The 14,128-nt window shown below is 38.6% G+C and overlaps 1 protein-coding gene across 1 annotated transcript; it reads right to left on the reverse strand.

Annotated features, from left to right (window-relative positions):
• Positions 1-873: 873 nt before the first annotated feature.
• NUDT12 (nudix hydrolase 12) lies at positions 874-11,096 on the reverse strand. The gene is made up of 7 exons (XM_066339678.1): positions 11,059-11,096; positions 10,385-10,598; positions 7,192-7,784; positions 6,055-6,222; positions 5,007-5,120; positions 3,429-3,628; positions 874-2,184 (listed from the first exon to the last, which is right to left on the reverse strand). Exons 2-7 carry the CDS (start codon positions 10,588-10,590, stop codon positions 2,074-2,076), a joined length of 1,392 nt encoding a protein of 463 aa, XP_066195775.1. The 5' UTR covers positions 10,591-10,598; positions 11,059-11,096; the 3' UTR covers positions 874-2,073.
• Between the last annotated feature and the right edge of the window lie 3,032 nt (positions 11,097-14,128).

Genomic DNA, 14,128 nt, shown 5'->3' on the forward strand with positions numbered 1-14,128 from the left:
TCTGTGTTTCTTCATGCAGGAAAGTGAAAATTTTCTTATTTATTTATTACCATTGTAATTGCAGATATATACTGTTATACAGATTAAAAAAAAAATTAGGAAGATCATTAACACTAGTTTAGATTAGGAATAATGTGTTTGGAGTTTCACTGTTAAAAGCACATCTCTATACCAACTCCTCATAATTTTCTACACAAAACACTAGTATTCCAATGGGTCTTAGTCATGTATGTCTAGTAACCTCAAACTAAACTAGTTACTTTTATGCTACCTATATTTGCTATATACTTTATCCTCCCTCTTTCATCTGCTTCTCATTCCTTTGATGTTCATCTCTCTAAATGCAATCACCACAGTACTAGGTGAAACTTCCTTTCATTGCTTAGCTTCCACCACGTTTTGCATACTTTCCAATATTCTCCTTCACTCCGTGAGCAGCCTGCAACTGATTAATGTCATTGTTACCTGCAGTTCTGCTGGTACATGTGGCCTACAACAGCTCTCCACAACTCTCCTTCTCTGTAAAATAAATTTTTAAAAGAAGCAGTGTATTGTTTCCTTCTCCTTACCAGACAATTCAAGATAATAACCTGACAGTCCTTATTTGTAGGTGCACCTAAAACAAGGGAGAGAATGAAGCAACATAATATGCCAAATACTCCAAGTCTGTCAGGACTGTTTCCTGCTTTAAAGTTTCTTAGGTACTGCCTTACCAAAAACCCATGAAAACTGCTGAGCACATGGACGAGGGAAGAAAAAGAACAATCAGGATTTGTACAGCAGTTTTACTGAATCCAGGTTGCTGAGAATTTTGGAAAAAATATGACCATTCGCTATTCAAAAAATTTAAATTACTCAAAATAAACAAACCATATAATAATAAGTTTACATTTGTCAGTATAATTGCATTTTATTCAGGTAATTTGCATTCCTTTTGATATTACTGCAACTACTGCAGTATGACAGAATGACAGACTACAAACTGTTGCATAACAAAATTAATAATAAAACTATGCTTTCCTTTTTTGAATATCAACATTATCTTAAACAACGTGATAAATTAAGGCACAAATCTGAACTGTAGCATTAAAAACAGATAAATAAATATTTTAATTAACATATTGCGATCCCAGTCTTATGGCTGCAGTTAATATACTTCTTTCAACTGTAAGATTCTTGACAGCAGAAACAATCTTAGCATCTCTATTTCCCTAAGAACTTCACGCATATTTTGAGATATATCTTGTTCTTCTTTCTTCATTACTCAATCATTTCATTTCTAATTATCAGAGGATAAAACTACTCATTGCCTAGCATCAGTAAGTACATTACTATCCTATAAAACCACTAATGCTTAGGCTTTTGGGGATAGTTCTCCAATACCTTTTTCAAACACAAAGTATTGTGTTATACCTATACGTTTAGGCTGAACGTGCAATTGGATAAGTGCAGGCTAACTCAGAATGGACAAGTAAATGCTCTGCTTAGAACATTAATATAAATTAGGTTGTTAATGGAAAAGATACAAAATACCACATATGGACTATTTACATATGCTATTAACTTTAAATAACCATAGCTGGTAAGGCTTTCAGCACTGAATGTAGATTTTTGTGACAGGTCAAATTTAAAGAATGGAGATGGGCAAAAATGAGAAAGAAATAATTAAGGCCAAATAGGAGGATGTAAGTAGAGAAATTCAAACAGCAGGCAAGGACAGACAGCCCTCTTTATAATGCTGTGACTCCTTCCAGTGGGAGAGGACCAAATCAAACATAAGAATTGTAAGAGCAAAAGGCATAATAATTTCATTCTAGAACAAAAAAAACAGCCTGTACTCAACACAGTACCAATTCCACTTACTTGTTGCTTGCTTGCTTGGGATAGTTATTGGATTCTGTCCAAATCTAATTCAGGTCTGAAAACACCTACAAAAATTTGCATAGTTTAGCTCTGGAACCAACGTAAAGGCTCAGAAAATCACTTGGTTACACATTCACTAGACAAGCAGTTCTAATTTATGCCTAATTAAGCATTCAATAGAAGAACGAACAAAGAAATCACTTATTTGAATTAAAGATTAGCATTCATTCCAATCCAATGTTTTATCAACTGGTGTGCAATAGCTCGACTTGGTGGTACAAAGAAAGAACGCTGGTTTCCTTTAATGAGAACTTCCACGACCTGCAATAAAAGAGATTTTTTTATCTTTAAAAGATAGCATTATGAACTGTATAGAATCTAATACTGTATTAATGCAGAAATTATCTTCCTAAAACGATCCATCAGTCTACCATTGCTATATCTATTAAAGAGCTACTAAGAGATTCTCCAAGGTAGATACAGAGAAAGTCCCACATCGTGTGAATTATGACACTTTCGAGCTTAATGTGCCCTAAATGGTACCTTCTTCCTAGCAGAACTGTTGAGACTTTCAGTATACTATTTAAGGTTTTTGTGGAGCCTTTTTATGGGAAGGACCACCAGATGGTGCTCTACACTGTGATAAAAATAATTCTTTTATTTTTACATGTAGTGCCACAGGAGATGTGTTTTCTTGGTCTTTTGAAACAGTTGCAAGTATAAGGTGAATACATTTTAGTACCTTTTTGAAGTGTATTTATTCCCAGCTGTGTGCCAATCTGCATGTGACTAGTTGTATTCAGAACTGATAGTCATTTAAAATAATGCTCTCCGTGTCAACAGCAACACACTGAGATTGCACGTGACTAGCTTTGCCTACAAGGTGACTTCAGTCAAAACACTTGGAACTGCTAGGTAGATGTCCAGTGTTATTAAAAGCTTAGCCTGTAAGTTGCCTATGGGAAAACCTGTGAAAACTAAGTTGTGCAAGCAATCTTTCCTTCTACTCATGAACTGAAATACTTCTGTGAATGTCTCTTCTGCCACTCTTTTATTTGACTATATTTTATCTACTGATGAAGCTAAGTGTAGGATTTCTTATTAATGCACAGTAATCTACATTTAATAGCAGCATAAATAGTACTGTATGAAAAAAGATGTTTGACCTAATGAATTCTCAGAGTCCTTACTTTAACTTCCACCATCACACTGGTAGCATGGTTGTTAGAACCTGTGATGAATAATGCTATTAAATACTACTTATAAATGAAAATTTAGGCCTGCTAAGGAAATGGGTTAAATAACTTGACTGTCTCATAGAAGGGAAAGGTGAAAAGCAAACTGGCAAAAATGTCATTAAACGAGCTTGCAAGTAACTCAGATATTACTGTGAATATCTGTCTTTCTCTGATTGTGTCTAACCTACAATCCCAGTACAATGCAACTGTAGTACGATAAAATGAAGAGTATATGTGACTTGCTGAAAAAGCAAGTGTCTCTTGTATGCCAGAACCAATACAGTCACAGACTAATCGATGGAAGAAGAAAATGAAATTGAACTTCACCTGTTCTCTAGTGAACCAGCGGGCATCCTCTATTTCATTCTTGTCAACTTTAATTTCTGTGGACACTGCAACAGCTAAGCAGCCAATCATTAGGGAGGAGGGCATGGGCCACGGCTGACAAGAGATGTACTGAACATGGGCAACTTTGACTCCAGCCTCCTCCTCTACTTCTCTTCGAACAGCATCTTCTATGGTTTCGCCTAATCAAAAAGGGCAAAGAACAAGCAGCTCATGAAAATACTCCAAGCAATGATCACACACTGTGCTTTGAACTGACTCAAAAGATTTGAAACTGCCCAAGGCAATTACCTATAAAGATCTAGTTCACAGATCAGGGCAAAGACCTCAGCACAAGACACAAAAGTCTAATAAGGTAAAACAGCCACCAAAGCAAAATGGAACTTTGAAAATAAAGCATAGTTATTTCTCCATGATAATATTTATTTCCTGAACTGATAATTCATCATACACCCAAATCATTATCACTTTACCTAAAATGTCAAAAATTAGGTTAAAACTATATTATAACTAATAATTATAATTCCTATAATTATTCTTGAAACATTTATCCGTTCATTTGTAACTAGCATCATATTAATTTCTGGATTTTCAGCATGTACTACAACTTGAAAAATCAGTATTTAGAATTACAACAGTAAGAAAACAGAGATTTAGACCACTTGCTCACAGTTCTGCGTCATATTATTCCGTTTGCCTGACTCATTCTTCTTTGTCTTAACACATGCAGACAATACTGCAAATTGAAACTGCAATGGAAAGCTTTGCTTCCATATCTGCAGAAAACTGTTGATGTATATGTGTGGAACGCTGATGGTCACTGGCCTACATATGCACATGTGTACTGTGCTGTAACCACTGACTGCAGGTTCATTAAAGGACACAGCCCATCCATCAGAAATAAATATGTTGACTTCTTCCAAATAATGTCTAAATAAAGTTGCTCTTGCTGCCACTGTATATCAACCTGCACACATTTACTGAATATATTTATTCACTATAATTTCACTAGTGATAAAGATCTATTCCCAATATAAGAATGTTTCATGAGTTGTTCTTCAGGTACTTATAATTGTAACTAATTTCAACTATTATTACTTGATACAGCTATTGAAATATCTCTTTATCTTTCTTCCAGAATTATGTAATTTCTACTCTGTTCTGCCATAGAATCAATCAGGCCGTAAACCTATAAGCATAAGCTTGACTTTATGTTAAGTTTAACTTACATTTTAACGCTTACTCTTTCTATGCTAAAATCCTTTACTAAGCATCACCGGCCAAGGTGACATGTTTTGAAATGATTTTTTTCATTTAAGGTAGTGGTTTAAGACTACATGATATGAAAACTATTTAATATTTTTATTTACCCAAGTTCCTTTTTGCTTTTATAATCAGCAGCTGCAAAATACAGAATAAGCGTATTTATTATAAGAACTCATCATCAGGAAGCAAAAAACTTCAATTTGAGATAACACAAAATATATTTCTCTGTAATTGTAAAGGTATAATATCCTTATTAAGAAAATACATTTGATAAAGGAAAATTAAATTACTCACCAGGTTCTACAAATCCAGCAAGGCAGGTATACATTCCTGGGGGAAACCTCTTCTGCCTGCCTAAAAGGCAGTGGTTCCCATCTGGATGGATTACTTGCATTATCACAACAGGATCTGCAAAAGACACGAAATTAATATATTTCAACATTTGAGGGACATAAATGCAAGAAAAACTTCCAGTCTAATGCATATAAAGACAGAAATTATACTGAAATCACAATTGTGTTCATGCCCAGAGTAAGCTTTTATTTCATTTCACTTTGGGGTTTCTCCCCATGCAAGATAGCTCTTTATTTTGTTGTGCAACATATATGCTTAGCAGAAGCAGTTTACTAACCAAGGCTTGAAAAGCAGGACAGAAATTACCTGTAACCAAAGCATACAACCTGCTAAAAGTACTAGCAGTACTAACCTAGCTATGCATCCAGCATACACAACAGTTTCTGCAGCAAACTCATTTCTTAGCACCTTCTCTTCACCACAGAAGTCTGAAGAATGTATTTTTGACTAAACACCAAATAACTAGACACTTTGCTGACAATGCAAATACTGACTAAATACTGACTACCTTTCCACCTTTGACTTTGTCTCCTCTTTGCTATCAGTTTCTCATATGATGTTGCACTTTGACAAATTTTCTTACTTCTGGTCATTGTATCTACCTTTTTCTTTCTAATTTAGTATTTTCTTCTATTAGTCTAAGCAACCCTATTAACTTGTGATCTTTTCCCCTTTTTATTGTCATCTGGTTTTATGTAAAAAAGTAAAATGTGATCCTTTGAACTGCCAATATCTCATTTATACTGCTGGAATTCCTAATTGATATTACTTGTTGAAATAAGGTTTGCATTGTTACAGCAATTCTGTATCACTAGTACAAGAAGAGAAGCCTGAACTACTTAATCCTAAACAGAGCTGAGACAGACATAGCCTGTGGAGAAACAAGTACCGAAGACCTAGGACAGAAGTAGGCAGCTGAAATAACTAGAAATAAATTGAGTTACATGCATATAATACAAGCAAGCCACTTTCGACTGAATATTCTCACCAACTCTTGGATATGATGTGTTGTGAACTCCTTGGAGACTGGGACAATCTTCTTTTAAGCAAGTTTTCTTGTAACCTCCTTCTTCAATCTTGGTTGCACTCCCACATGTTGGGCAGAATCGGTAGCGGTTGTGCCATGCTAGAACAGATCTCGCCTGGGCTATTACTCCTTTAAAACAAGACATTGAAAATGCACAAAATCAAATACTAATTCGTACTAAGCTTTTAACAGCACAGAAAAATCAAGTAGTGAAGTTTAACACATAAAGTCAGAGTGTGGTTTGAATCATAATCATGGCTACAAGAAAAGTTGAGGAGTATGAGTTATGCAGACCTTTTTCTTTGCAGAACAGCAAATGCAACAGAACATGGTGTTAAAGAACTACAGGGCAATTTGCACACATTCAGAAACAAATTCATCCAGATCAATATATCCTGTTTCTCACAAAAGTCACTTTGTGTAGGCGAACTGCCAAAATTACGTGTATGAAGTCTTTTTCAGATGAGCATTTTAGCGCTACTACAGGTATTGACATAATAATGTATTGTTCCATTTAAATTTAAGGTTCAAGTCAAGCTTCCCCTTTATTCTTATGTAAAAACAAAACTGCTACAACAGCAGTGATTAAGAACATTTTTTGTTAATGTTCTTACTAACACTAATTCCCTTTGGCATCTTGACTTTTCAACACTTCCTTGTCAGATGAGTATCCAACACAGTCTTATAAAGGACTTATGTTCTAATTTCTTGTAATTGATAATTTCATAATTATTAATTTTAACTAATAATTTCATTACTGAAAACTCCGTGTTGACAGATGTTTTTCCTTTTTGTATGTTTAGAATGTTCATGCATGAATATTTGAATAGTACTGTTTAAAATACATGATAATCAATAGTTTTACACTCTAATATTTTCATTGCAGAAAATAGTCCTTTGCAAATGCACATGTTCTTATATACAAAATTCTTCACAAAACCATTGCCAGGCTTTTAAAATCAAAATATTTCTAGAGCCACTGAAAACACACGATTTCTTTGCAGTGGTTTGTCTTTTCTTCGAATTATACCTCAGGGAATACCAAAGCATACCTTTCTGATTATACATTTTGTACTTGCTGCATTTTACGCATCTTACCAGCTTCTTTTTCAGGTAACTGCAGTAGTGCTGGCATCGGTGGGTGAAGAAAGTAACAGCCCTCATGCTTCTGTTTAAATTCTTCAGCAGAAGCAGAATCTATGCTAAGAGCAAACCAAGCAACTAACCCATCTTCATCTTCTTGCAGAACCCCTCCATTGCAAGCGGCCATCATGTTCACATCAAACTGAAGTTCAACTCCAAGAAAAATCAAGGTATGTTCTTCGGTTTGGTTCATGTACTGTTCCACATCCTTGTGGTACAGCCTGCAAAGCTTTACTTCTGGTTGGTGCGAGCTCTCTCTTCCTCCACCCAAAGTAACTAAGGGACTTAGATTTGAGAAGAGGATGTATACTGTAGCTGGATGGCTTTGTTTTTTACTTAGCCATTTGGAATCTGTTCTTTTATCACTCCTTCTGTCCAGAAGTGTCACACCAAAATAATTTTCATATTCTTTCACATCATTTGACAAAAAACTAGGTTTCTGATCACCTTTCACATTAGCCAACAAATTAGCTATGTGTTTGTACCCCCAAAATTTAGCAATGTCTAGAGCTGTCTGCCTTGATTTATTAACGATGGATCTGTCACACCTAAAGAAACAGAAAAGAACTGAGGTTACTAGAGTAAATACGTTTAGGAAGGGTCCTGATGCTGTCTTGTTCTTACTTACAGCGTATACATCTGACACTATTAAGGTACAAGAACTGCTAGACACTCTGTATACCCTGGGATAATCTTTAGGAAAAAATATTTAGCATCATGGTGATGAAATATAACTATACTTCTTTTTATTTCGCCAAGGCTGTATTTCACATTCTTGTTGATCCTTTTTAGATTATCATTCACCAAAATTCATGAAGTAGTAAAAGGCAATGAATTAATTAAAATTCCACATGCTGTATCATTAAAAAAAGGCTCAAAACCAGAGCTTTGAAAGTCAGGCTAAAGATCTGTTCCTCGTAACCAGTAATCAAAATGGAAAAAAAAAAAAAAAAAAAGAAGAAAAAAAGCAAGTTAATATGCATTACTTTCTAGAAGCTACTGGAAGTAGCAACAGAACATTTACAATATTGCTTAGCCTAGAGAAAGGAAGACTGAGGAGAGACCTCAGTGGGGTCTCCAACATCCTCAGGAGGGAAAGCAGAGGTGCAGGTACTGATCTTTCCACTCTGGTTACCAGTAACAGGACATGAAGCCAGAGCTCAAGGAGTGTTTAGATAATGCTCTCAGGCACATGGGCACATGGTGAGATTCTTGTGATGTCCTGTGCAGTTGCAGGAGTTGATCTTTCTGGATCCCTTCTAACTCAGGATATTTGATGATTTACCAAAAAATTAGAATCAAGAATACAGCGTCTGCTTAGTGACAGAAGCTGGTTCCTGCAGGGATCTTTTAGTTACTCAAAAGTTTGTAAAGTGAAACAGATAAGGAAAGGCTGCCTCATCACAGACACTTAAATATTAAAACCAAAAAGAAACCCAAATCTTAAATAAGTTGAGGTTGATTGGGAGGTCAAAATAACACAGTTTAATTATTTGCTAACCTTAAATTGGTAAGTAAAACAGAAATGTCACTGTAAACTACAAATTACATAATAAATACTAGACTCCTCAGTTTTTAAAACCAGAAGATGTAATATTAATGTTGCTGATACACAAGTAACTGTACCATAGGCAGGAGTGTTTTGAGATTTTTATATCAAACTCAGTAGTTTTTGAGGGAATTTGAATAGTCTATTCAAAACTTATATTACAAGTTTCTGCTGCTAAAGCAACTTCTCTCATGACCAGTAACACGACTCCAGGGAATAGCATGAAGCTCTTGAAACTCTCTAAGGGGAGGTTTAGGTTGGCTATGAGGAAAATATTCTTTACTCAGAGGGTGTCAGGGCACTGGAACAGGTTCCCCAGGGAAGTGCTCACAGCACGAAGTCTGACAGAGTTCAAGAAGTGTTTGGACAAGGCTCTCAGGCACATGGTGCAATCCTTGGAGATGGTGCTCTGCAGCACTGTGAGTCAGACTTAATCCTCATGGGTCCCTTTCAACACAGGATATCCTATGATTCTACAATTCTGTGATAAAAACCCAACTGACTAGATTTCTAGATTTATTCTCTGTAATGTTATGAAATACTATCTTCATAGACAATTATATTTATATAACCAGCAACTGTAATTGTCAAAATAATTATTCTAAGCATTAACTAATAGGAACCAAAGAGGCCACCGCATAATCTCACAAACTATATTCAATTGCCTAACAGAGCAAACATGAAAAGGGCATTTAAAAGCGATATTCCCTTTTTTTTAAGATGAAAAGCATAACTTTAAAAACTGTTGTCCTATTTACCAACTGATAAATTCCCCACCATCTCAAAAGATTCTTCAAAACAGAAAATCTAGCACTGAGATACTCCTCTACATACTGGAATGTACTGATTATAGCAGGAACCAGTGGTCCATCTAATGCCCCAGACTGAGCCCCATAAGAGGCTACAGGTCTTGAGTACGACTAAAAAAAAAAAAAAAAAAAAAAAAAAATCAAAAACGGGTGGGATGATTACTGGAGGCTGTGGAATGCTATGCCTAAAGTTACTCATTAACTACAGAATGAAGTAAACTTGCTTTTTTCTGTAATTAGGAGTTCAGGAAGGACCAGCTTGGGCTTGATTAACATTGAACTCAGTTAAAACACATTTGATTCTAACTTAGTTTTAACACATTTTCATCTGAAGTAACTCTGGAAAATGTGAGTCTGTCATGTTGTACCGAAGAAGCAAACATTCTACATTAACAATAATTCAACTGGATTACAAATCAAGTCCAGAGAAAAAAAATTTAAGTAGAACAATCAAATACACCAGATTTATGTTCAGAACAGTGGCTAGAATTAGAGTGCAAACTTTGTTCTATTCTGTTGGCCTCTGTCAAAAGTGACAACATAACCTTCAATATCAAAGGAGTAACTTAAGAGATGTGTATAACTTTTAGACTTTCTTAGCAAATACAAAAAGCATGATGCAACAGCAGAACCTAGTTATAAACTGTTACAGAATACCTCTTCCCGAGTTTTAAGCCATGAAAATTCTGCCACTATCTGTAAGGTAAATTTACTTCTGAGACAAAACTGATAGGGGCAAAAAGGGAGGTGCAAAATAGAGCTTTTGAATGGGGTCTACTAAACAGCTTACCCCTCTTGAAGAAGAACCTGCACAACCTCGAGGTGTCCGTTTCTAGCACCGTACATGAGGGCTGTCCAGCCATTCCCTGCGGCTGCATTGACCAGCGACGGGGAGCGCCGGAGGAGAGCCTTCAGCCTGGCTGCGTCCCCAGCAGCAGCAAAGCCATGCAGCTGAGAAACCATGTCCTGGTGCAGGTTCTTTGCAAAGTCAGTCATTGTGCCAACTAATTTTAAAAAAAAAAAAAAAAAAAAAAAAAGCCTGAGGGCGTGACCCACTACTACTAACACGGTTTAAGTAAAAGACTGAACTTAAATGTTGTAAGGAAAATCAGTATTACTACCGAAAATACAGACACAACAAACTGTGATTGGTGTGATATTGTTATTCCAAATCAAACCTTCGTCCTATCCATCTCCAAATATAGTGAAACTTTACCTTAACAATCAAAACCAGCATCTAAGGGCTTAAGGAGCAGAAGATCTCACTATGGAAATGTAAATTCTGAGTGTGAAAAAAACACGTCGTGGTTTCTAAACCAAACGCACAGGCACACACAGACACACACACACACACACTGCGGGCGGGACCGCTGCGCAACACAGCGACAGCGTCCACTCCCTCAGGGCCTGCTCCACTCCCTTCCCCAGGGCCGCGACCCGGCCTCAACAGCGGGGCCCCGTTACCGTGCGCGGCCTCCGCGGGCAGCCAGGCCCCGTGCGCGCTCCCGCCGCGCCCGGCCGCGCTGCGGGGGGAGCCCCGCCCCGGCGCGAGCCCGAGACGGACGGAGCCGGGCCGGGCCGAGCCGAGCCGAGCCGAGCCGAGCCGAGCCGAGCCGAGCCGAGCCGGGCCGAGCCGAGCCGAGCCGAGCCGAGCCGGGCCGGGCCGAGCCGAGCCGAGCCGGGCCGAGCCGAGCCGAGCCGGGCCGAGCCGAGCCGAGCCGAGCCGAGCCGAGCGCGATTTCTCCGCCCGACCCTTCAGGTGGGCGCCGCGCTGGAGAGGCTGCGTATTCCCGGAGGAATCGCCTGTCGTTCCCTGAGCGCCGCTGCCGGCGGGGCCGGGTCAATGCATAGGGGTAAAGGGCAAACAGCCATTTTGTCCGCTGGGCGGGAACCTCGGTGCTTATCGGGATTGATTTTCAGCATTGCTCCACCGCGCTAGCAGAAGGCAAGGGTCGGTGGAAGCAGAATGCGGAGCTAGTTGTGAGGAAGGTGGAGCGACTGAGGTGGCGAGAGAGAAGAGTTAGCGGGGAAATCGGAATGATGTAATGAGCCAGAAGTGCGTCCTGCCTAATGTCAGGAAAATTCCGCGATTATGTCCAAAAGAGGTTTATGTCCAAAAAGAGGAGCACTTTTTGATTAAAGGGGGAGATTCTACAGGGGCACGCACCCTCGAGATTTTCTCTCTCGAGGTTTCTGAGGGCGCAGCCTCATTTGATCCCAAACTCTCAGCCACACTTTGCCCTCTCCCTTTCCCCATTGCTGAGGTACTGGGAAGGTACAGCCTTCCCGAACCATCTGCCACATATCCTCCGTTGAACCTACTGCCATTTTACCCCAAAGTTCAGGCTTGCGCAGGAAGCCTTCTCTATTTCAGGAGCCAGCCCGTCTGGGCTCTACAACAAACCTGCAGCCCAAAGTTAGTAGAGACATCAAGACCCGTTTCGAAGACGTTAACACCCATACCTTCACTATTTCAAACTGTTTGTAAAGACATTTGCCATTTGCTTTCCTCTCACTAAGAAAAACATTGGAAAATCGAGGCTATAGTAGTCCCAAAGGAACGAACAGGGAGCCTTTGCACCTGGAGTGTGAGGAAACCAACCAACCAACCAACCAACCAACCAAAAAACCCCACCCAACACCCCCACCAAAACAAACAAACAAAAACCCCCCACAAAAATCCCACCAGACAAACAACAAAAACAAACAAACAAAACCAAGAAAAAACCCCCACCACCAAGCCAAAACAACAACAACAACAACAACAAAAACCCAAAACCTGTAGCTTTTGAAAGATCAAAATAAAAGTTTTGTACTGTACAGGATAATCCTGCAACACAGATTGCAGTTATTCCAATTGCCTAAAGTTGGAATGCAAAGGTTAAGCTAAATCCAGTTCTTTCATCAGTATTACATTACCAGGTTTCTCACTTGGATTTGTATTAAATGTGAATAACTAGCTCATATGAATCTTTATTTTAATATTTTATTTGAGATACTCACCATTGAATTCAAATAATAAAATGATTGGTCATCAACTTGTTTTTAAATGTGGCTCTCAGAAGCAACATCAAGTTTCTGTTTTAGCAATAGAGCTTTAGCTTCAGATACCCACATATATAAAAAAATATGTGTATATATGGAGGTATATGTATGTATCTATATAACCTGTTACTGAAGAGTAGTGTCATTTTTGATTCAAGAGTATTGCAGAAGTTTACTAATGTATGAACAGGAATAAATAATACAAGGAAGCAGATTTTGTGTCTTGCTGATTGTAGGATACACTCTTCATGTCCTGACATCATGTCACCAGTTCTCAAGGTCCACGATTTTAAGTACTTCTGGTGAATTTGTGCCATCTTCCAGTGCATCCTTCCAAAAGCAACTTACTACCCCTTGTTTCAAATAGCAGTACCTTTAATAAATCGACTGTGACTTTAAAGTTGTAAAGTAGGAACTTGTGAGTTTGAAGATACTTTGTTTCTACTAACTGATGTAGTTACTTCGCTGGGTAAAAGGTTACAAATTCTTGCAAATATGTAGATTTCAATTTAATAGTCAGGGAGCCGAGTTTTCTTAAAGCAATTTAATATTTCTTTAGAATGGAAAGATGTAATGATGACTTGATTTAAAATCTGTTTTTAGCTTTGGTGTAGTCAAGCGCTAAGTAAAACTCACTGAGAGGGTCAAAGTGGTGCTGGATTTAACTGTGCCATAGTTCCTGAATTTTGTAGAAAATAAAGCCTGTACTGGCCAGTATTCATTCGACTTGGCTGGGTCTGTTAGCTCTTCAGGAGTGGGGAGCATGGTTGTGAGGGTGTATTTGCAAGGCTTCAGGAGTCTGAGGTTGTCAGTATTAGAATGGAAATGAATGCAGCATCACTAGTTTACTCTCATCCTGAAAGAGGCTTTGGTGGCTCCGTGTTGATGGTGACTAATGGTAGTCTTTTCAAAATGTGTTGGAGTCCAGGACATCCCCTTGGATGGCCTGGGACCCGAAGAAGGGAATTTGAGCCCTGGGCAGGGGGATATGGAGCCGGTTCAGGGGGCTTGGAGACCTTGGCACAGAGCCCAGGAAAACACCAGGTTTGATTTTAATCCATGGGAGGGTCTTCTGACACAGAGAGAGGAATTGCAAACCACTGGGATATGAAAACAGTAGTTTAGCACAGTAGAAGATACAAAATTCAGTAGTTTTATGGTTCATAGAATAGAGGTAAATGGGGACAAGATGGTGGAATTTGGGTGGTACCTCATGTACTTCTCCTTCTTCCTCGTCCTCCGTCTTTTGGGGGGGTGATGGCACAAAGTAGTTAGAGTGGATTGGGTCCAAGCAGAAATGACACTTTTAGTGTGAGCATGGGGTATTGGTACAAAATAGTAAATAACCGACACGTAGTTATCTGTATAGATGTCAGGGAACATCCCATTGAGAGGCAGTCGCCTCATGTCCCAGCTGCTGTCCGGACCTCGGCTGGGAGCAGAGAAAATTTTGAGAAATCAGATAATAAACAACATGAGAAACCTGAAA

This window comes from Sylvia atricapilla, chromosome Z, assembly GCF_009819655.1.
Source record: "Sylvia atricapilla isolate bSylAtr1 chromosome Z, bSylAtr1.pri, whole genome shotgun sequence".
NCBI lineage: Eukaryota > Metazoa > Chordata > Aves > Passeriformes > Sylviidae > Sylvia > Sylvia atricapilla.